Consider the following 26,072-nt stretch of genomic DNA (forward strand, 5'->3'; position numbering starts at 1 on the left):
TCCTTTTTTTAACAAGGTAACATATATCTCTGGTAATAAAATATATCAAATTATTTCTCAATTAGCTATACGACATTCTTTCTCAATAAAGATATGAGGTAATTTATAATCTACTTCCCTTGTTAATTGAGGTTGACTGGATCATGAATAAATACGAGATGATCTTCAATGAAATGTTAATAATCAAATAATATTATTATATTGGTATTTCAAATTTTTAAAAACCTAACTAGCGTTGACTTTAATTTCAAATCTAAAAAAGAAAAAAAAAAGTTAATCAATATGTTTATTTTATATATATTTTTTCATTTAATGCTATCTCTCTCTTCATTGAAATAATTGACTTTAACATTTTTCTTTCTTTATTAAATATTTTATAAGAGTTTTACTTTGTCATAAAGAATATTAAGTTTTTTTTTTTGGAAAATTAAAATGTGAAGATCCTCGTATAAGAAAAAATAGGAGGGACAGAGGCATCTAGTTAGAGATTACTAAGTTTATATTAGATCTAATCTCTCTCTCAAGTATTTATAGATTAGATGATTTTAAGGACAGCAGATTATTGTACACTAATAATAACGACATTTACCAAAAAAGTAGTGATGTATGTACACTAATAATAACGATATTTGCAAAAAAAAAAAAAAAAAATAGTGATATATGTGGATAGTAAATATAACAGTATTTACGGATTAGATAATTTTGAGAGTAGCAGATTATTGTACATTAATAATAAAGACATTTGCCAAAAAAGTTGTGATGTGTGTGCACAGAAAATATAAGAGAAAGAATGTCCATACAATTAATATCCTTGATTGATGTTTTTTTTTTTTTAACCTTAATTTCTTTTTTCTATTGTCCTTGAGCCTTCTACAATATGCGCGTTCTGTATGTTAGATATTTCCATAACAAGACAAGAGGTACAGTATATATAGAATGCAATGCACTAACATCAACACAGCAAAGTCACATAGGTATACCACACTACCATGGAAACGTTCAGAGCAATGTCTTTACTCCTCACAACTCTAACCATAGTCCTGTCTGTTTTACAGGCATATTCACAATCACCCCTTGAAAATTTTCTCTCTTGTCTTCCAAACCATTCTCAATCTTCAAACCCAATCTCTAAAGCCATTTACACTCCAGACAACCCTTCTTTCTCATCTATCTTGAATATGCATATACAGAACAAGAGGTTCAAAACAGCAACAAGACCAAAACCTCTGGCTATTATAACTGCTATGGATGAAAGTCATGTCCAGGCAACAGTTATATGTGCCAAGCCTCATGGCATTCAGATCAGAATCCGAAGTGGTGGCCATGACTATGAAGGCTTTTCATTTATATCAGATGTTCCATTTGTTGTGCTTGACATGTTTAATCTCAATTCAGTTGATGTGAACATAGAAAATGGAACAACATTGGTTCAAGCTGGAGCAACACTTGGTCAAGTTTACTATCAAATTGCACAGAAAAGCCAAGTCCATGCTTTCCCAGCTGGGGTATGCATTACTCTGGGTGCTGGTGGTCACTTTTCTGGTGGTGGCTATGGGAATCTGATGAGAAAATATGGTCTTTCTGTGGATAATATCATTGATGCAACATTGGTTGATGCCAACGGTAAAATTCTTGACAGAAAGTCAATGGGAGAATATCTATTTTGGGCTATAAGAGGAGGTGGTGGGGCTAGTTTTGGTGTCATTCTTTCATGGAAGATCAAATTGGTTTCTGTGCCTCCACAAGTGACTGTGTTCACTGTGAAGAAAACTGTGGAAGAAGGTGCAACTGATGTTGTTTACAAATGGCAACAAATTGGAACAAAACTACATGAAGATCTTTTCGTAAGAGTGCAGCCACAAGTGGTCACTAAAGGTGATAAAAAGACAGTGGAAGTTTCTTTCATTGGGCAATTCTTGGGACAAATTGATAGGCTATTGCCTTTGGTGAATGAGAGTTTCCCTGAATTGGGTTTGAAGCAAAGTGACTGCATTCAAATGCCTTGGGTCAATTCCACTCTTTATTGGGTTGGTCTTCCAAATGGTACACCAATTGAAACTTTGATAACTAAGCCCAAGGACCCTGGTTCTTCCAATTCTAAAAGCAAGTCAGATTATGTGAAGAAGCCCATTCCAAAGGATGCTTTGGAATCCATTTGGAAATTGATGATTAAAGATGATAATATGTTAATGCAATGGAATCCTTATGGAGGAAAGATGGCTGAGATTTCACCATCAGCAACTCCATTTCCTCATAGAGCAGGGAACTTGTTCTTGATTCAGTATATGGTATTTTGGACTGAAGATGCGGATGCTGATCATAAAATGGAGTTTTTGAGGTCATTTTATGAATTTATGACCCCATATGTCTCGGACTCACCTAGGGAAGCATTCCTCAATTATAGGGATATTGATATCGGTGGCAATCATCCAAGTAATTCAACAAGAATGGACATAGCTCGAATTTATGGAAGCAAGTTTTTTAAAGATAATTTTGATAGATTAGTGTCTGTGAAATCCAGGGTTGATCCTGACAATTTCTTCAGATATGAACAGAGTATACCTGTTAGATCCACCTATTAGTTGGAAAACTGAAACATGCAGTGTTAATTTTTTTAAAAAATAAATAATATCAATTTGTTTGACAATTTATAAGTATACTTCTTTATTATTTTATGTTTCTAGTCATTCTTCCATAGTCTTTCAGTTTCCCAGAAAATAACGTAATGATAAACGCGGCATTAGTTGTCCTTTGCATTTTTCCATGTCTATATAATTATCATTTGTTATATTAATAAAATTAGCCAGAAATAACTGCAAATAATATTAAATATATAGTTAATAAACCTGAAAGTAACGTTTGTTTTGAATTTTTTGGATAAGTTTTGACTTTATATTCTTCAAAAGACTTTTTTTTTTTTTTTTTTTATAAACTCTTCAAAAGACTTCACTTATAAATTACAATTAGCAACATTTTTTATAAAATAAAATATGGGATAGGATATTGTTATTACCAAATAATGTTACTATCATATTTTAACCTTTGATTTCTGCGTTATTATTTTTACAAATCAAACTCATTAATTAATTATTAATTCATAATAAATGATAACCGTTGATTGGCGGAAAACATAAGATATGGTGTAACATTTGATAATAACAATATTCTTTTTAATGAACTACAACCTTAATCCTCAATTCAAAAAATATTATGAGTCTGTTTGTCTCTGTTTACCTAGTACGTTATATTCAAAAATTTCACTGACAAAATTATCACTACACAATTAGTATTATCATTTATTGCTCTAATTAAATTAATTTATTTTTTAATTTCAATTTTACTTGATTTTAAATGTGTTTACATTTAGAATATACATTTTTTAAAATATTTTTTTACAATGTTTCATTTTATAACATTTGAAATAATATAATTGCATACAAGTTTTTATAATTGGTTATTTTTAACCTTAAAATTATATTAGAATTGCAAAATTTAATCAAGCTAAATGTTGACATCTTTTATGAATAAGTGATTTTTTTGTGCCAGTTTTGTTTTGTCTTTGGTTAGAATGTCAATAGATGTATTATTGTAAGATAAATTGTGAGCTTTAGGGTAGTTGTTAAGTAAAATTTGAAAAGTGACTACCCCAAAATTCTATAGTGCCGATTTAATTTTTTTTTGTTCAATTGTTTAATGAAATTATAAAATAAAATATTATTGTACCAAGAAACATTAGTTAAATATTATAACTCCAATAAACAAGAGTTTTGTCAAAACTGGAGATCTAATTTTATGCGTTTACGTAAAATCTATATAAGAAGATTCATTTCTCATAATTTTTATTTAGAAAATAAACCACCAAAAATGTGAATCAATTCACATGAAATTGTTTCCCTTTAATTAGTTAGTGTTATTGAATTTGAATATTGGATATACAACTGCTTTGGTAAAGTGCATTCTCTATCAGTAAACCATGTGCTCTCTTGAACTATATTTTTTATTTTTTATACTTCATTGCATTATCCAATCGATAAACTATCTTTACTACTGATTTGATTACATCAAAGAGTGGTTTTTTCATTTGACGTATTTTTTTATACTATGTATTTATTTAATATTTTATAAATATTTTTGATATGAAGTTATTTTCATAAAAATATTTTTAAGAATTATTTTATTCATTTCGATTGCTTGAATTGTAGTCAAACTTTTAATCCAATGACCCAAATTTGTGACCGACCATATACACTTTCAGCATAATCACTTTCCATGAAAGACAAAAAAAAATGTCTATATTATTTTATGGGCAATGCTTTTCTCATGTTATTGGAGAGGAGAAAATCTCCCACACACTCAAATTCATGGTGGGACCCACACATAAAAAATAAATAAAACAAAAAAAATTATTACACACAAAACGAACTCTCACTAACATGAGAAGAGAGCTCTCCTACAACATAAGAATTCTTTTTCCCTTATTTTATTTCTAATTTTGTAAGAAAAAAAAATTAATTCATCCAAATCGACTTTCATGTTTATTTTCCCTCTAACTCATTGTCCGAGCCAGGAGCATATTTTTTGTACTACGAGAGTATATTCTTCCCTAAAGGTGGGATGTAGGTGTTAAAAACTATAAAATGATGGATAAAATGAAAGTTGGTTTTATTACCTTTTATTAAATTTACTAAAAGATGGGAGTACTTAAGATATACTTGCATAAGTGACCATCAAAATTATATATGGGATTTGCATTTGTCATTTAATATGACACAACAAATTTTTTTACACACATACAACATTTTGTGGGGCCCACATTTTTTGAAGAAAAAAGAAAAAAAGAAATTACAGCACGCAAAACGAATCTCTATAACATTACACAATCACTTTTTCTACAACATAACTCTTATAAAACCCATTATATATATAGTAGTTTGAGATAACTTTATTTCCTGTTATTAAATCATAATCATATAAAGATGAATCAATGGTGATAAAGGAAGAGAGAGAAAAAAAGGAGTCATAACCATTCAAAGGTGAATCAATTAATATAAGAAAATAAATAAATAAAACGACATAGTTTTTGGGTAGACGGAGATAAATATATCTCAAGCAACTTGAGAAATATATATAAAATTTTTACAATTTTTTTTAATAAATTTTTGCAAATTACACTATGTACTCCCGGAAGTACTTAGAGTGTGCATGACAACCATTCTATTCCTTAGCACTGTTTCTGAAAAGAAACAATTCTTTTCTATTTCTGTGCCTTGAAACAGTTTCTGAGAAAAAAAAATGTGTTTGATAACATGTTCTATTTTTATTCTAAGAATGAGAATTGTGTTTGATAACACAACAAATAATATAATAAAAAATAATTCCTATTAAATATAAAAAAATTTCGGATCATCATTTTCCTTTCCATATGGTGTGGTTGTGCGGCGGCCGCGGCGGGGACAGTACGGTAGTGGTGGTGGTTGTGACTGTAGTGGCTGCGACGATGGTGGTGGTAATGGTGGCAGCGGCGATGGTAGTGGTGGGGATGGTGGTGGTGGAGGTGACGGCAGTGGCTGCGACAATGGTGGTGGGTGTGGTGGTTGGTGGCGGCAACAATGGTAGCAGTGGCATGGTGGTGGTGGTTGTGAGGGCATCATGGTGGTGGTGGTGGCAGTGGTTGCGGCGATGGTGGTAGGTGACAGTGGGGGTGGTGATGGTGGCGGTGGTGGTGGTAGTGGTGGCGATGTCGTGGTGATGGTAGTGGCGGAGGTGGTGTAATGGTGGCGATGGTGGTGGTGGTGACAGTAATGACTGTGAGGATGGTGGTGGTGGTTGGTAGCGGCGGCGGCGGCGGCGACAGTGGTGGTGACGGTAGTGGTTGCAGCAATGGTAGTGGTGGTTAGTGACAATGGAGGTGATGGTAGTGGTGGCGTCGTGGTGGTGGTAGTAATGGCGATGAGGGTGGTGGCAGTGGCATGTGATGGCAATGGTGGCGGTGATGGCAGTGATTGCGATGATGGAGGTGGTGGTTGGTGGCGGTAGTGGTGACGGTGATGGTGGCGGTGGTGACGGTGGCATGGTGGTATTGATGGGTGGAGGTGGTGGTAATAATGGCGGTGGCATCGTGGTGGTGAGGGGTGGTGATGACGACACTAGTGGTGTAATGTCCCACATCGGTTGGAGAGGGGAACGAAGCATGCTTTATATAAGGGTGTAGATACCTTTCCTTGTAGGAGGCCTTTTGGGAGTAACCCGAAATGTAAAACCGTGAGCTCGACGGTGCTTGTGCGCGGGGCAAAGCGGACAATATCCTGCTACAGGGTTTGGGGCTGTTACAAGTGGTACGATGGCGGCAGCGATGATGGTGACGGCAGTTATGTCGGGATGATGGTGGTGGTGGTGTTGATGGTAGAGGTGGAGAGTGATTGAAAGAGATAAATGTTTCTCATTCTGTGCTCGGGAACAAAAAAACAGAAATTTTTTAATTCTTTTTTCTGTTCCCCAGCACAAAAATTAAACCAGTTCATCCCGGGAACAAAAAAATAAACCGATTTTACCAAACGAGTTTCCTATCCGTTTCTGTTCCAGGGAACAGAAATTAAAAAAGAATTGATTCCGAGAAGATTGTCATGCACACCCTTAGTATAACCTAGTGTACTTTCGGGAGTACATAGTATAGTTTATAAACAAAAAGTTTGTAAATATAATCTTCCTATATATATATATATATATATATAATATATATATATATATATATATATATATATATATATATATATATATATATATATATAGGCTTATCATTTCTCAAGCTGCCGGAGATAATTTTATCTCCGGCTAATAAATCATAACCGTACAAAGATGGATCAATGGTAATGAAGGAAGAAAGAGAAAAGGGAATCATAACCATTCAAAGGTGAATCAATTAATATAAGGAAATAAATAAACAAAATGACGTAGTTTCAGGGTGGCCGAAGATAAACTTATCTCAAGTTACCGGAGAAATGTTTTTCCCTATATATATATATAGGAGAGAGATCATTTGACTTCAGAGTAAGACTTATAAGTCTTACTCCTCATCTCAACCTTTGATTTCCGTCCATCCAACAATTAAAGTTTAGGAAGTAATATTAATTAATTAATTATTAATTACATTACAAATAACAACCATTGATTTATGTCCATTAACGACTAAGATGAGGAGTAAAAGTCTTACTCTGGAGTCAAAAGAACCCTCCCGACACACACACACACACACACACACATATATACGGAAAAAATATTTCTCCGGCAACTTGAGATAAGTTTATTTCCGGCCACCCTAAAACTACGTCGTTTTGTTTATTTATTTCCTTAGATTAATTGATTCACTTTTGAATGGTTATGATTCTATTTTTCTCTCTCTTCCGTTATCACCATTGATCCATCTTTGTACGATTATGATTTAGTAGCCGGAGATAAAGTTATCTGCAGCAGCTTGAGAAATGATAAGCCCTATATATATATAATTATTAATGTAGCCTCACCCAATAGCTTAAACTTTTGGGTTGAATTGGTTCTTTAAATTTTTGGGTTGAATTGGTTCTTTAAATGATATTAAAGCCTCATGTCATGAGTTCGATCCTCACCACCCCCACTTTCTTTTGTGAAATTTCTGTGCGCAGGTAGGTGGGCCTGTGCATTGTATACCCTTCAACTTGTGAATTGTATACCCTTCAAGCCCAGTGGGCTCTCGTGTGAGGGGGCATATTAGATGTATATAAAACCAGTAATGTAACCTCACCGACTAACTAACCCTTTTGGGTTAAATTGGTTCATAACTGACCCTTTTGGGTTAAATTGGTTCTTTATACATGCACACACACACACACACACACACACACACACACATATATAAGGAGATATCTTTTAACTCCGGTTAGAAGTCTTACTCTCAATTAATTATAACTGTTGAATGAACGAAAATTAACAATTAGGATAGGGAGTAAGACTTCTAAGTCTTAAAACGGAGTCAAAAGATCCCTTTCGTATATATATATAAATATATATATAGGTTATTCTGTCTACCTTTAGTTTGCCTACCCCTTTCAATATCGTTAGATTACAATCTAATTCAACAGTGGGGATTTATGATATAAAATAAACTATTTTATCCTTTTCTCTTTCCCACTGCCGCTCACTCTTTCTCTCTTTTTAACGGCGCTTTAGCATAAAAAGAAGTGCAAGTTTTTTTCTCAATTCATCCAACCCAGCCATTGTTATGAGCATTTACATAAAATTTAAATGGGGTGTTAAGAAGAAACAATCTCAAATTCCTTATGTTATGGAACCAGGTAGGCCTGTTGTTGGGCGTAACAATAGAGAGAGTAGAGATCCTTTTCCACTTCAAGGTGAAAAACAAGATAAGAAGGAGGAGATAAGTTGATTCGATTTCAAATTTCAACCGCAAAGTATAAATATTACAGTAATCGTTGATTAATTCAAATGAAGGGATTATTCGTGGTTTTCATTTTTTTTTTTTGTGGTTTCTGCCGTGTTCAATTATATCAGATTCAAGAAATTTTGAAAATTATACTCATCCAACAGAACTATCATACTATTAATTATTGTATGGATTTAGATTCAAATATAAATTACGCAAATCGATAGAGAAAAAGGAGACGAGAGATAAAGAGTGTGGTAGGCAGTGAGGAGAAAGGAAGGGAAAAAAGATTTATTTTATTCTGCAAATCTCCATCATTGGATGAGATTATAATCTAACGGTGTTTGGAGAGGTAGACAAAATAAGAGTAGGTAGAATAATCTATCCCATATATATATATGTGTTTGTGTGTGTGAGGTAGGATCCTTTGTCACCAGTGTCAAATTTCACGTTTGACACTATATCTGAGAGCCGTTAGATCAAAATAGATCAATGACCTTGATTTGTAAGTATATGACATCATTTATATTTTTTTAATCTAACGACTTTCAGATGAGGTGTCAACCTTGAAATTTGACATTGGTGTCAAAGGATCCTACCCCTATATATATATATGACTTATCGTTTCTCAAGTCACTTGAGATAACTTTATCTTCGGTAACTAAATCATAACCGTACAAAGATGGATTAATGATATTAAAGAAAGAGAGAGAAAAAGAAAATCACAATCATTCAAAGGTAAATCAATTAATATTAGGAAATAAATAAACAAATTCACATAATTTTTGTATGGCCAAAGATAAAGTTATTTCAAATGACTTGAGAAATATATATGTGTGTATGTGGGTTACTGGTGTCAAATAAAAATTTGACACGTCACCTAATGTCCGTTAGATCGAAATAGATCATTTTTATAAATGTATAATGTACTTACAAATTAAAATCGTTAGATTACAAAATTTCAAAGATACCTCTCTTCTCATTGTAAATAATAAGTACCATGATTCACAATCATATATTCTTCTATAAACGCAACTTTCAACCTATTTTATATTTATATTAACAGGCTTATCTTTTCTCATTTTTTATGAGGTATTATCTTTCATGCCATAGACATAATAACTTAACAAGTGATGGAACTCACCATTTATAAAAAAAAAAACAAAAAAAAGGAAGAAAAAACAATAAGAATAGTACAAATTTCAATATTTGGTAACATGAGTAAACTGTCTCCTATTGTATGATAAAATAATTTCCCTCTTAAGCTTTACATAAACATTCATTTTCCAACTAATTAAGGGGAATGAGGTGGTATACTCTGTTCATTTCTGAAGAAGTTCTCAGGATCAACCTTGAATTTCACACTCATTAATCTTTCGAAATTACCTCGGAAATACTTGCTCCCATAAATTCGAGCGATGTCCATGCTCGTTGCATTACTTGGAAGATTGGCACCTATATTAAGATCCCTATAATTGAGGAATGCCTCCCTTGGAGAGTTTGAAACATATGGGGTCATAAATTGATAGAATGCACTTGAAATGTTCAAGTAATGACTCTTTGCCTCAACCCCATCTTCCCCCCAAGAAGTCAAGTACTCAATCAAGAACAAGTTCCCAGCTCTGTGAGGGAATGGAGTTTCTGATGGTGAAATCTCATGCATCTTTCCTCCATAAGGATTCCATTCCATTCGTACACTCTCACTTCTAATCATAAAGTCCCATATGGATGCTAAAGCAGTCTTTGGAATGAGCTTTTTCACATAGTCTGACATGGTTTTGAAGTTGTTCGAAGTTGGCTCTTTGGGGACATCAAGCAAAGCTTCAATGGGGGTTCCAATTGGGAAACTGTACCAATAAAGAGTGGAATTGACCCATGGCATTTCAATGCAATCACTTTGAAGCAAACCCAGTTCAGGGAAACTCTCATTTAACAAAGGCAAAAGTTTATCACTTTGTCCCAAAAATAAGCCAATAAAAGTGACTTGTACGGTCTTTTTACCACTTTGAGTACCATTGACTACTTCAGGCATAGCTCTTATGTAAAGATCTTCAGGTAGTTCTGTTGCAATTAGTTGCCATTTGTAAACAACATCCGTAGCACCTTCTTCCACAGTTTTTTTCACTTTGAATACGGTCACCATTGGAGTTACTTGAACCAATTTGATCTTCCATGAAAGAATGACACCAAAACTGGCCCCCCCACCTCCTCTTATAGCCCAAAATAGATCTTCTCCCATTGACTTTCTATCAAGGATTTTACCATTGACATCAACTAATTGTGCATCAATGATATTATCCACAGAAAGACCATATTTTCTCATCAGATTTCCATAGCCACCACCAGAAAAGTGACCACCAGATCCCAAAGTGGAGCATACCCCAGCTGGGAAACCATGGACTTTGCTTTTCTCTGCAATGTTATAGTAAACCTTACCAAGTGTTGCTCCAGCTTGAACCCATGTTGTCCCATTTGCTATGTCCACATCAACTGAATTGAGATTAAACATGTCAAGTATAATAAAAGGCACGTCTGATACATATGAAAGCCCTTCAGTATCATGGCCACCACTTCGGATTCTAATCTGCAAGCCATTATACTTGGCACATGTAACAGTGCCCTGAACATGAGACTCATGCAGAGCAGTTACAATAGCCAGAGGTTTTGGTGCTGATGGTGCAGAAAATCTGTGATTATATGTATGCATATGCAAGATAGATAAGAAGGAGGAGTTGTTTGGAGTGTAAATGGCATTAGATGTAGGATTTGAAGGAAGGGAATGGTTTGAAAGACACTGGAGAAAGTTTTCAAGGGGCGATGAATTTGAAGCTGCCTTATGAACAGACTGCACAAAGGTTAGAATTGAGAGGAACAAGAAAAATGGCTTCATAATATCCATCACAGTGTTGGCTATGAATGTGAGTGCGTTTCATCCAAAATACAAAGGTGGATTTATAGATGATCAAGGCTGAAAAATTGGATTTGGAATTTAGAAAAAAAACATGAGATTTGGAATGTTACATTTGCAGCCAGATTTTCTTAATAATTACATTTGACTAGTCATTAATTTTTAGCATATCAAATATATATGGGAATCTGATGTTGAAATTTCTACTTTTGAAGTTAGCTAAAGTAATAAATTAAAAGAGCAATGTTACGAAACCTGAGATACCTCATTAAGGATGGTTTTCTTTTAATAGAAAAAATATGTATAATTAACTTTTTTGTCATATATAATATTTTAAAGATCTGAATTTTGATTTATTGTTTGTAAGAAAATCAAGGAAGTTAGATGATGATAAAGCAAATTCAAATTATATATTGTTCGGTGTAAATAAAAGGTGTCTAAATTTCGTCACATTGTTTTAATGGGAAGGTTTATCTCATTAACGTTTTAGTCAAATATATATTTTAAAGATCTTAATTTTAATTTATTGTTCGTATCAAAAGTTTCATTACCATTCAATGTGTCATTTATTATATTTTTATTATAAGAATTTAACTTTCAATGGTTTTAACTTTCAATGGTCAAACTATTTAAATGATATTATTCCATAAAAATTATTTATATATTTGCTGAAAAAAGTATTTAATAATGTGCTAATATAATTAGATGATAGTCAAATTAAGATCTAAATTAAATGTCAAGGTTTGAATGGACTTATATATATGATTCAGTGCATGGACTTTTTCAAAAAATTTATGTTTGCATATTAACATAAAAAACTAAAAATTTGTTTACCAAAAAAAAAAAAAAACTTAAAATTTTAAAAAGAAAAATATTTTTTTCTGAAATCAATATTTCTAGCTTCTTGAAAAAAAGCACTAGTTAAAAATTATTTATTTTACCCAACGAATGTACTCAGCTGGTAACATAGATTAAGTAGGTGAGGCTAGCTAGAATAGTAGGAGATTTGTGAATATGTCATTTATTATATTTTTAATATTAGAATTTAACTTTCAATGGTCAAACTATTTAAATGATATTATACCATAAAAATTAATTATATATTTGCTGAAAAAAGTATTTAATAATGTGCTAATATAATTAGATAATAGTCAAAGATCTAAATTAAATGTCAAGGTTTGAATGGAATTATATATATGATTCAGTGCATGCATGGACTTTTTCAAAAAAATTATGTTTGCATATTAACATAAAAAACTAAAATTATTAAAAATAAAAATATTTTTTTTTCTGAAATCAATATTTCTGGCTTCTTGAAAAAAGCACTAGTTAAATTTTTTTTATTTTACCCAACGAATATACTCAGTTGGTAACATAGATTAAGTAGGTAAGATAGTCGTAGATTTGTCAATGTGTCATTTATTATATTTTTATTATAAGAATTTAACTTTCAATGGTCAAACTATTTTAAATGATATTATATCATAAAAATTATTTATATATTTGCTGAAAAAAGTATTTAATAACGTGCTAATATAATTAGATGATAGTCAAAGATCTAAATTAAATGTCAAGATTTGAATGGACTTATATATATGATTCAGTGCATGGACTTTTTCAAAAAAATTATGTTTGCATATTAACATAAAAAACTAAATTTTTTAAAAATAAAAATATATTTTTTTCCTGAAATCAATATTTCTGGCTTCTTGAAAAAAAACACTAGTTAAAAATTATTTATTTTACCCAACGAATGTATACTCAACTGGTAACAGAGATTAAGTAGGTGAGGATAGTCGTAGATTTGTCAACGTGTCATTTATTATATTTTTATTATAAGAATTTAACTTTCAATGGTCAAACTATTTAAATGATATTATACCATAAAAATTATTTATATATTTGCTGAAAAAAGTATTTAATAATGTGCTAATATAATTAGATGATAGTCAAAGATGTAAATTAAATATTATTAATTTATTTATAAAAGGAATGATAATGAAATAGATAAAGAAAGCAAACTATAACAGACAAATTTTACCAAATAACGGTCATAAGTTACATACAGAATGTAAACTATAACTGACAAATTTTGCCAATAATATCCAGGTTTGAATGGACGGACTTATATATATGATTCAGCGCATGGACTTTTAAAAAAAATTTATGCTTGCATATTAACATAAAAAACTAAATTTTTTAAAAATAATAAATATTTTTTTTCTGAAATCAATATTTCTGGCTTCTTGAAAAAAAAAAAAAAAAAAACACTAGTTAAAAATTGTTTATTTTACCCAACGAGTGTCCTCAATTGGTAACATAGATTAAGTAGGTGAGGAGATAATAATTTTCATCAAATACAAGTTTGAGGAGGGAATATGTGATTTAATTGTGACTAAGCCTCAATTCAATATTAGACTCATAGTCAATTCAAAGAGTTGAAGTTTGTAGAAATACTCAAGGGACCAACTTGTCTCAAAGAGATAATTAGAGTCAGTATACCCAAAAAAAAAAGTTAAACGACTTATCAGGGCCCACAACCTGATCTATTTTAGGTTGGACTGGACCTAGTCTATGTAAAAAATATAGCAAGTTTAGAGTTTTAGAAAAACTCATTTAAAACCTAGGCAATAATACGTTTATGAAGGGCTGAAGGCTGCCAGGAGTAAAGAAAAAACTTCTAGAAAAAACTTTTTTATGTGTTATTATAAGATTATTTAAGGATATTTATAATCTATTAAAAAATCTGTTTGAGAATTTTTATAATTTGGACACTTGATGAAATACTGTTTAATGAATGAAAAATTTCATCTTTTTTATTTTAGTTTGGTTTGCAATTTTGTAAACCTAGAAGACCTTGTAAGCCATATTAGGCTTTTCGTTTTTTTATAATAAGTCTGATTATACCTATAAACCCAAGTATTTAATATGCTAATAAGCTAATATACTCTACATGTTTTATATAAACTTAAACTACTAAGGCCAAAACCTAATCTAGTTTGATCCATTTACACCATAGCTAATTACCACCATTATGACATCACTTATCACTATCATTATCTTACGGACAAAATAAACAAAAAAAATTGAAAATTTAGCTTTATTAAAAAAGTCTGACCTCAAATATAATTATAATTTTATTAAGAAAGTCTGACCTCTTGCATAAGTGCATGGATAAATTTTCTAATCTCCTCTTTTATTCATAGTAGCAACTTGAATACATAATACAAAACTTAAAATGGAAAAGTATCTTGGAAAATCTTTGGGAGCTAGAGGATGTGTTTTTGTCCTCGAAGGAGAGATTAGTCTCATCCTTCCTTCGATAGCGAAGCTCAATACATCCGCTGTTCCAATGAGGAATAGCCTTCGGGCCATATTCCGATGACAAGGTGACCGGAGGAGGTTGAATGAGGATGTTTATACCAAAAAAAAAAAAAGTGGAGAATAACTGGTTTTATCGACTGCATACACTTAGTCAACAACTAACAACTATATCAACAAAATACAATAACTCACAGTAACAAAATAATAAAATAAAAAACCGTAACACACTACTTTACCTTTTACCGGCGATCCATTAGTCTTTTTGGTCATCTTTGCTTCTCCGAGTTCCACATACTGTCACGAATTCAAGCTCAAGAGGAACAAGATGGCGAATCAGACGAGCTGCCTCTTCTATTTCTCGACATTAATTCATGGCATGTGGAAACATACAAACTAAACCCGTTTCTTGAAATTCCAATTTGATTCTTGTTCTCAGTAAATAGATACAAAAGATAAAAAATAATTAATATGTGACCACTTAATTCCTCTAGGTTTTAGATTGAAGTTGTAATTATCATGTATCAGAGCTGACTAGGAGGTTCCTCCCGCCCCCACTAGGTTAAATTAAAAAGAGCACAAGTTAAGCAAAAAAAAAATGGGTCTCACACTTTTAGTCCAAAGAACTTTTGTATGAAGAGGAGCGTTACAAGGGTGTTTGACCATACTGCCCCTTTTTTTATAATAATATACAAAAATGGGTCTCCATAATTGCTGAGCTACTTAACTACTTTGGGTTAAAAGGGACGCGTGCCACTGATTTGCGACTATACTTTTTCTGAATTGGGTCTATTGAATCAAAGTCGCTGGAAAAGGAAGCAAATTTGGCCATTCCATTGACACGTGGGCAACCAAACCAACCAAGCCTGCAAGACTTTTCCAGCCACGGGGAAGTGACACATGTCCCGTCCATAATAACTAAGTAGCTCAGCGACTATAGTACCGTGTCAGTTTAGAATTTTTTTCCATTTCATGACATTTAAGTATATTATTATGAAAAAGGGGCAGTACGGTCAAACACCCGTGTTATAGATATACAAAATAATTAATTAAGTTTCACTGACCTTGAGATTTTGGATTTTGGGTTGAAGTGACGTTTTTCAATTCTTACAAAATTCAATTCTATTTAAAAGTTTAAATTATTAAATGAAATTATAGTAATAATTTTTATATTATACATCTTTAATACATCCATTAATTACATATAAGAGTGGATTTGAAAAGTACATCTCATGTAAAATAATCAATTTAACTCAAGAATTTAGAATATTATGTGAGGATATATTAATGATTTATATTTTATATTTCTCTAAAATTTATTTCAATTTTTTTAATTCCATGTTAGTAGATTAATGTCTTGACAATAATTGATGAAAAACTTATTTTTTAAAGTAAAGTGATTAACATGATTTTGTTTTTACGTTCATTTTTTTGTAATTTTATGTATAATTTTTTTTTTACATCCAAATAATCTCATTTTACTTAAAAGTGTTTTCAGATATTATATTCAAAAGAAAAATAACTTTATTTTTTAAAAAAAGTTTTTTTTCTTCTAAAAAGTACTGTTTATAATTATTGGTTGTCATGTTATTTTTATTTATTTGAAATTATATTAGTAAAGGTGTTACTTATTTAATATATTACTTTTCATTTATTTTCAAACTTACGTTAATTTTAATTAGAATTATATATTTTACCAAAAAAAATTAGAATTATATATATTGAGTTCTTGAATAGATGAATTTTATGTTTGTCAAACCTACATATTCAACCTAATTCCAGTTTGAGTCAAGAAATAAATAAATAAATAAATAAATCTCAATTTGATAAACGGGTTTTGGGAATTGGGAAATATTATTTTCAAGACAACTCAACTCGGCCTGTACACACCTCTAGCATTTACTTTGCCATTTACATAGTCATTTTTTTTTTCGGGTTATATGAACTATTAACTAATTTTTTAGCACGTCGTAACACCAAATTGAGTGGCATACAGAAATGCATGTATATAGCACTGTTTCTTTGTTTGAACTTTGAACCCATCAAAATTTAAAAATAAAAAATGTCATGGTGTGCGAGGTGATAGGTGGTAACACAATGTGACACCCATCGTCGACCCAGAATATCACATTTGTATTCGAACGCAACTACACATGTAAAACTATTTGTGGTGTGTCAATTAGTTTAATTAATAATAAAAGAGGCTTTATGGTAATTGACGTTTCGCATTAATGGTAATTGACGTTTTGACGTTTTGCATTAATGGTAATTGACGTTTTGACGTTTCGCATTAATGAGAAGTTACATGGAGTTATTTAAAACTCCGTAACTGGTGACCTGTTCAGTTATATAAAGAGAAAAATGGTGAGTCTCTGATTATGATTATCTCTCAGAATTCTCTCCTGTACGGTCTGCCCATGAAAGTTGTATCAGATCCCTGTCATATACTATACAAGGAAAGCAGAGGGTAAAGACTCTGAGAAACAATCTTCCATCATCAAAGTTCTTTCGCACTAATAGAGAAAGGTACGCTCTTATGTGAAAATCATGAATTCTAAAGATTCTGTATCATGTTTTTGAATAGGCATTGTTGAACATGAATAATGAATTATTGATGAATAACTTACATGTGGGTATCAAAACGTGTGTTTAAGAATTTATGGTTTTCCATGTATGATTATGATGGATTCTTGATTTTGACAAATTAGGGTTTCTAAAATTTATTTAACGCATACAGTAACGAAACCAAAAAGATACAAAGGTTTTCATATCTATTAATCGGTTTTTTAAAGGTACTGTGTGATTTTTGGAAAACGTAAATATGAAAATTATTAAAGAAAAGGAATAGCTTTTGAATAGAATTGTGAGCGCCGTTCCATTTTCGATTCTGTGTTCTGAAGCAAAATTTTGATTTGATTTTGTAATACACAAAAGGACAAAACGAATTGAATGGTGAATGGCTACTTGTATGAATGGATACTGGATAAATGTCTCGGTTTTTGTGTTAATGGACAAAGCCTTTGAAATTTACAATCATGGAATAGCCTTTGACAATTCACGATCAACATTCAAGTTTTATACACAGATCGCTATTTCATGTTGATTTGGATGTGACTTTTCGGTAATCGTGCGTTATTGTTGATTTCATAATATTCTTGAATCAATTAACCGTGCATCATGATTACTTTACTTCACGGTTTTCATATTGATTTAAATGATTATGTGATGTGGTTGCATTAAAATTAAATGTGAAAATGTAATCCTATTATTGTTTATGAAATATTTTAATTTTGAAATTAATTATGGTAGATTTGTTAGTCACCAAAGTGGCCAAATCTTTGAAGAGTTATTTTAATTTCAAATATCATGAATTTTATTTCAATTATCATGACTGTGATGCTGTGAATAGTATGATATAATTATTCATGTTGTGGTATATTGAAGTTTATTATTATAGAACAGTTAGGGACCAACCCAAAGGTTGATTATTTGTTTTATAAACTGAACATGGATGTTGGTATTGTTGGCATTTTTCCTTGCATTTGGACATCCAAAGATGACAAATATTTATGATAGGGGTATGCATCATTGCCAAATTATGTGAAATTTATATAGCATCATCATAGTTAATGTTGTATGTTAATGGATCCCCAAAGGCGAACATTGATATACATTGAAGTTAGTATAGTTGAATATGTGAAGTATGTCAGTATGTGACATGTATGACTCAAAGCATTAACGTTTAAATATTATTCCTTGTAGTACCTGTTGCCACACATTCCATGTTCTTAACTGTTGCAGTTTTTAATGGGCTGAACTTCTCTGAATGGAAAGAGCAAATCAATTTTTACCTTAGGGTAATTGATATGAATTTAGCTCTAAGAGAAGAGGAACAAGTGCTATTACTCCTGAAAGCACTGAGGATGAAATGAACCATTTTAAAAACTTGGAAAGATCCAACAGATTAAGTTTGATGTACATGAAAATGAGCATAGCAAGCAACAATAAGTCAGCTCTTCCACAAACTGAAAGTGTTATCGAAATGATGAAACTTGTGGAAGAGCGCTCCCAATCCGCAGATAAGTCTCTTGCTGGGATACTTATGAGTACACCGACCACCATGAAGTTTGATGGTTCGCGTACTATGCATGAGCATGATATTGAAATGACAAGCATTGCGGCAAAATTAAAATCATTGGAAATGGCTGTGGATGAGAACTTCCTGGTGCAGTTCGTATTGAACTCATTACCGTCTGAGTATGGTCTTTTCCAAATGAACTATAATACCATGAAAGACAAATGGAATGTGCATGAATTGCACAGTATGATAGTTCAGGAAGAAACCAGAATTAAGAATCAGGGAGCTCATTCTGTCAATTATGTAAAGCATCAAGAAGCTAAAAAGTATAAAGGTAAGAAGCATGAGAAGAAAGGAGGAGGAGGAGGACCCCTTAAAGTGAATGAGGTCTCTTCTTCTAAAATCCACAAGGCCAAATGAAAAGTTTGTCTTTATGGGCAATAGAGTGAAAGTTCCGGTGGAAGCTGTTGGACGTATCGTTTAATTCTCGACAGTGGATATCATTTGGACTTATGTGAAACTTTGTATGTCCCTAGTATATCTAGGAATTTAGTTTCAATTTCCAAACTTGATGTTGCTGGATACTCTTTTAAATTTGGTAGTGGTAGTTTCAGTTTGTACAAGCACAATCATTTGATTGGTAATGATACTTTATGTGTTTTGATAATCTTTATGCTGAAACACTTATGACTCTGCATCATAATGTTGGTACTAAACATACCTTAATTAATGAATGTTCCGCTTACTTGTGGCACAAACGTTTGGGACATATTTCCAAAGAAAGGATGCAAAGATTGATGAAGCATGAAATCCTTCCGGATTTAGATTTTAATGATTTGAATGTTTGTGTGGATTGTATTAAAGGAAAACAAACAAAACACATAAAGAAATGAGCCACAAGAAGCACTCAGCTTCTTGAAATTATACACACTAATGTATGTGGTCCGTTTGATGTTAAGGCCTTCAATGAAGAAAAATATTTTATCACTTTCATTGATGATTATTCACGTTATGGTTATGTCTATCTGCTGCATGATAAGTCTCAAGCTGCAAATGCTTTGGAGATTTATATTAATGAAGTTGAAAGGCAATTAGACAGAAAGGTGAAGATTGTCAGGTCTGATAGGGGTGGTGAATATTATGGAAGGTATGATGAAAGTGGACAACATCCGGGCCCATTTGCTAAATTTCTGGAAAAGCGTGGTATTTGTGCTCAATACACAATGCCCGGTACACCGCAACATAATGGTGTATCAGAAAGGCGTAATAGAACCTTACTGGATATGGTTAGGAGTATGTTAAGTAATTCTTCTTTACTTGTTTCATTGTGAACTTATGCTCTAAAAACTGCCATGTATGTATTGAATAGGGTTCCTAGTAAGTTAGTTCCAAAGACTCCTTTTGAACTTTGGATTGGAAGGAAACCTAGTATAAGACACCTGCATGTTTGGGGATGTCAGGCAGAGATTAGATACTACAATCCGCAAGAAAAGAGAACTGGATGCAAGGACAATCAGTGGTTATTTCATTGGTTATCCAGAAAAATCGAAAGGGTATAGATTTTACTGTCCTTATCATACTACAAGGATTATTGAATCTGGAAATGCAAGGTTCATTGAGAATGGTGAAGTTAGTGGGAGTGAAACACCACGTAAAGTGGATATTCATGAAGTGAGAGTACAAGTTCCATTACCTTGTAGCTCTAATAAAGTTATTGTTCCTCATGCTATTGAACCAATCAATAATAATGAAGGACGAGTTAATGATCCCACTACTCATGAAGAATTCATTGTTGATGAACCGAATGAACCCATAGTAGAAGAACCACAACAAATAACATTAAGAAAATCTCAAAGAGAAAGGAGACTTGCTATTTCTAATGATTGTGTGGTATATCTATAAGAGTCTGATTATGACATGGGTATTCAGGATGATCCAGTAATATTTTCACAAGCCATAAATGGTGAAAATGGTGATAAGTGGTTAGATGCTACGAAAGATGAGTTGAAATCTATGGAACAGAACGAGGTTTGGGATCTTGTTGAGTTACCAGAAGGGTGGAAGAGAGTTAGTTGTAAATGGGTCTTTAAGACCAAACGTGACTATCATGGTAACTTAGAACGTTACAAGGCCAGACTAGTTGCAAAGGTATTCATTCAGAAAGATGTCATTGACTATAAAGAAACTTTTTTCACCAGTTTCAAAGAAGGATTCTTTAAGAATCATTATGGCATTGGTGGCTCATTATGATCTAGAGTTACACCAAATGGATGTGAAAACTGACTTTCTAAATGGGAATTTAGATGAAGATGTGTACATGGACCAACCAATGGGGTTCATAGAAAAGGGTAAAGAGCACATGGTGTGCAAACTTAAGAAGTCAATATACGGACTTAAACAAGCTTCACGGCAATGGTATCTTAAGTTTAATGATATTGTTGTCTCTTTTGGATTTAAAGAAAACATCGTTGATCGATGTATATATCTGAAGATCAGTGGGAGCAAGTTTATCTTATTGATTCTGTATGTTGATGATATTTTGCTTGCAACTAACGATCTTGGTCTTTTAAATGAGACTAAGAAGTTTCTCTCTAGTAATTTTGAAATGAAAGATATGGGTGAGGCAGCTTATATGATAGGAATAGAAATATTCCGTGATAGATCACAAGGACTGTTAGGTTTGTCTCAGAAAGCATACATTAATAGAGTTCTAGAGAGATTCAGAATGGAAAACTGCTCATCATCTCCAGTTCCAATTCAGAAAGGAGATAAGTTTAGTCTCATGCAATGTCCTAAAAGTGAATTGGAACGAAAAAAATGGAAGCAATTTCGTATGCATCATTAGTTGGGAGTTTAATGTATGCTCAGACTTGTACGAGACCAGATATTAGCTTTGTAGTTGGGATGTTGGGTAGATACCAAAGTAATCCCGGTATGAATCATTGGAAAGCTGCAAAGAAAGTTCTGAGATATATGCAAGGAACTAAAGGTCACATGCTTACTTATAGAAGGTTTAACAACCTTGAAGTGATTGGATACACAGATTCAGATTTTGCAGGATGCGTAGACACAAGAAAGTCTACATGTGGTTACCTGTATCTTTTAACTGAAGGAGCTATATCATAGAAAAGTGCGAAGCAGACTGTGATAGTTGCATCCACTATAGAAGCTGAATTTGTGGCATGCTTTGAAGCCACGATTCAGGCTAATTGGCTACGGAACTTTATTTCAGGGCTTGGATTGGTTGACAATATTGAAAAGCCGCTGAAAATTTATTGTGATAATTCCGCAGCAGTCTTTTTTTTTTAAAAATGACAAGTATTCCAAAGGTGCTAAACATATGGAATTAAAGTACTTTGCCGTTAAAGAAGAGGTTCAGAAACATAGAGTGTCTATAGAGCATATTAGCACCGATCTTATGATAGCTGATCCCTTGACGAATGGATTACCGCCCAAGACATTTACTGGTCATGTATGTAGAATGGGCATTATGTGAGCTAGTGAATGATGAAAATTATAGTTATGCATTAAGCGTTGACACTCTGAGCTCATTGATGAATATATGTTTCTGTTATTGTCTTATTTTCAATTTATGTATGCATTCAAGTATATGTGATGATATTGAAAATATTTATGGTCCGTTATGAAGACATTATTGTTGGACATAATGTACACTTCCTATTAAAGTATCATGTTAGGAAGAAGAGTCAATATAGTAGTACATGGAAGGGACTATCCCGACTTGATAACATACAACCGCCATGACTCATGTTGATTTTATTTCTAATAATGAATTATGATGACGTCAGTGTATAGAACCTTTAGCCTAGTAAATGCGCATTATAGTGAATGTTAATTAAATCATGAAGGCACACCTTATGACATGAGCCAAGTGGGAGAATGTAAAACTATTTGTGTCTCATGTGTAACGTGTGTCAATTGGTTTAATTAATAATAAAAGAGGCTTTATGGTAATTGACGTTTCGCATTAATGGTAATTGACGTTTTGACGTTTTTCATTATGGTAACGTTTTGCATTAATGGTAATTGACGTTTCGCATTAATGGTAATTGACGTTTTGACGTTTCGTATTAATGGGAAGTTACAGGGAGTTATTTGAAACTCCGTAACTGGTGACATGGTTCAGTTATATAAAGAAAAAAATGGTGAGTCTCTGATTATGATTATCTCTCAGAATTCTCTCCTTCATGGTCTGCCCATAAAAGTTGTATCAGATCCCTGTCATAGACGATACAAGGAAAGCAGTACGCTCTTATGTGAAAATCATGAATTCTAAAGATCATGTATCATGTTCTTGAATAGGCATTGTTGAACACGAATCATGAATTATTGATGAATAACTTACAACACATTCATACAAAATCCAACAATTTCGTTACACTATAACGCGTACAAAACGGCCCTATGAGTTTTTAAAAATATGATTTTTATATTCAGTTTATGATAATATTCAAAAATTTAAAATTTAAAAAAATTCAGTTTTCCAAAAATCTTACAAAATGACGCGTACCAAACGGCTCAATGGGTTAAATCTAATGGCCTAGGACATATGCCTCTTGCCCATGGGGCTGTTTAAGGCTATGTATGAAACGATTTACATAATTCCCTGGGTCATCCGAGGGTTTGAGCCCATTTTAAAGGATAATTCAAGTATCTTAAATGGAACATGTATATGGAGGTTCAATCCTTAACATAAGAATTTGGTTTCCTTCAACTATTGGCATCAGTGGCGGATCCAGAAAATTAATGAAGGGTGGGCACTTAATAAGCTCAATATATATATATATTTGGGTCTAGTCTGGAACGCGACTTGTGAGAAAAATAAACTCACTGAAAAATAAAATAGAAGGAGAAAAATTAAATTGAAAAACTTAAATTTTAAGAAAATGGCATTTTCCTAATTTTGGATCAGATTTAAGGGTGGGCACTTGCCCCCCTTCTCAACAACCTGGATCCGCCTCTGATTGGCATCTAAGTTCATATACATCCACTACCATGCTTATGGATAGCCCAACACACTACCATGCTTATGGATAGCCCAACATACATACGGTCATTCAAAATCATAGCCCATAATCGAATCTCTCCAGTACCACCTTTGGGAGGGGTTTAAAGCCTTAATCCTGGACCCGCCTCGAATCGGATTAGTTGCGAAGCAATGAATCGATTGGAATATTTTCAAAAAAAAAATCATAGCCCATAAGAGATTATTCTTTCTTTCTCTATAATTTTGTTTGTATAGCTTGCATCCCTAATTGGTTTTGTTGTTTATCTTCCATCGGGTACTAAATCTCTTATTATGGGATTTTAATATACCCTAGTCATGTAAACTTTAGATCTATTTCATTCCCTTTTAATTTATGGATTTGATCGTTTATTTTAATGTTGTTCTTAATGCTTTTGCGTGATTGATTATTATTGTAAAAGTATTCACTAGATAGTAAATCACATGATTCTCATAAGTAGTTGAATTTGAGATCCTTGTGAATTTGAAAGAGTGATTAAGGACTAGGAATGTAATATAAGTACTTATGGACAGGTCCAACAACTATCTTCTTACTCTAACCATTTTACCACATAGAGGCAAAGAGGAGATAAGCTAATTGTAGAATAACTCTTTCAAGGTGTTTATCATTGGTTTCTATTTATCTAAAGATCAAGACCTAAAAGTTGGGTTTATCACAAACCCAAGTGGAAGTCAAATTGAAATTAAAAGCTCAATTTTAATATTTAAATAAAGGGCATTATTTTTCTGCAGCAGCGGCAAAAAAGTAATGTCTGTCTCAAAGACAATAAAATAAACCCACTAATTTTTTTTATTAGGATTCAACATCGTATTAATTTTATGTCATGATTTGAGTCGATTTGGCAATAATGAACGGATTACTCGCAATCTGTGTCGATCTTGATATCGTGCATATTCGTATGTTTTTTTTTTAATTTTCTTATATATTAATATAAATAATATATTAATATATAAATATGTCTGCCTCTGTCAGTTATTGCACAACAAAATTTAAATTAAGATAGAAAAGGAGGGGGGTTGGATGAAATCGTAAGAACATGTGTATACTGTATACCTTTTCCAGAGATTGTAGTTCAATTGGTCAGAGCAATGCTCTGTGAAAACGGAAGCTGAGGGTTCGAGCCCTGTGAATTCCGTTGGATACAAATCCAATAAAAAAAGACATCAATTCATTTTGTGTGTAAAAGAGAATCTAAATAACAAAAAAATATCATTCCTAACAAGGCTCCTTCTTTCTTTTTTAAACAAAGTATTTTTGCCACAGTTACAGAAATACTTTTGCAGTTAATTAAACTAAGAACATATATGATAAGTTATGATTTGATGTTCTAATAGGAAGTAATTGATCAACTACTTGTCTACTAAACTTGCAAGTCTGTGGGATATTGGTTGGAAGGGGCGGAGTCTCTCTATTAATAAATTATTGATCATCACCATTATCCTTATTAAATCTACCCGTTGATTCATATTTTTATTTAATACTTTTAGTATTTCTTATTTTTGTTGGTCCAATAGAAAAAGAATAAAACAATGTCTCATGCTTTGTGTGTTTTTCTGTCCTTTTCCACTTAAATATTAAAAAAAATGATAATTTGAGTTTTAGAATAAATAATATAAATCAATGATTTAATTTCAACTAAGCAATATTTATTCAATATTAATGAATTAACCCAAATGAAGAGAAAAACTTCTTCTACTTCTTGTAATAATAATAATAATAATAATAATAATTAAATTTTTTGAATCATTGAGGCAAAGTTAAGATACCTATTTATAATTTCACCAAAAAAGAAGAAAAAAAGAAACCTATTTATAAAAGGCATAAAACTTAAGGTGACTTTTTTGTTTTAATTTTTTAATAATGACTCATATGAGGCCACAAGGCCTCTTTAGTGATGTGGTAGAAAAACACAAACAAAGGTGGTTTGTTAGACAACAAAAGATACCCAAAATGATAAATAATTTATAGTATACACAATTCTGCTAAATAGTTTATAAAATAGTCTTTTTTTTTTTTTGGGTACATATAAAAGAGTCTTTATTTGGTGAGAAATCCCTCCTTCAACGGACTGAAATATGAATATTCCTATAATTATTTTTTATTTAAATTAAAGGTTGATTGTTTGTGTCTTTTATCTTTAATTCGTATCCAAATTATACAATAAAGTTTGAAAATGTATAAATATTTCAAAAAACTTTGTATTTGAAAAATACGATTAATTGAAAAATCTTTCATATTTGAAAGTATTACGTGACTTGCATTCATACCAAAAATCTAAGTTCAAGAAAACACAATTTTTTT

At 32.1% G+C, this 26,072-nt stretch overlaps 2 protein-coding genes across 2 annotated transcripts; one reads left to right on the plus strand and one right to left on the minus strand.

The window, feature by feature from the left end:
* The first annotated feature begins 989 nt into the window (after nucleotides 1-989).
* Nucleotides 990-2,582, plus strand: LOC133295653 (berberine bridge enzyme-like 17). The gene has a single exon (XM_061494498.1). The coding sequence runs from the start codon at nucleotides 990-992 to the stop codon at nucleotides 2,580-2,582; it is 1,593 nt and encodes a 530-aa protein (XP_061350482.1).
* A 2,151-nt stretch (nucleotides 2,583-4,733) lies between these two features.
* LOC133295662 (berberine bridge enzyme-like 4) lies at nucleotides 4,734-11,315 on the minus strand. The gene is made up of 2 exons (XM_061494505.1): nucleotides 9,727-11,315; nucleotides 4,734-4,788 (listed from the first exon to the last, which is right to left on the minus strand). The coding sequence occupies exons 1-2, from the start codon at nucleotides 11,313-11,315 to the stop codon at nucleotides 4,734-4,736; spliced, it is 1,644 nt and encodes a 547-aa protein (XP_061350489.1).
* Nucleotides 11,316-26,072: the final 14,757 nt, after the last annotated feature.

Source organism: Gastrolobium bilobum, unplaced genomic scaffold, assembly GCF_033153095.1.
Source record: "Gastrolobium bilobum isolate Gb01-03AN ecotype WA unplaced genomic scaffold, APGP_CSIRO_Gbil_v1 utg90846, whole genome shotgun sequence".
In the NCBI taxonomy this organism is placed as follows: Eukaryota; Viridiplantae; Streptophyta; class Magnoliopsida; order Fabales; family Fabaceae; genus Gastrolobium; species Gastrolobium bilobum.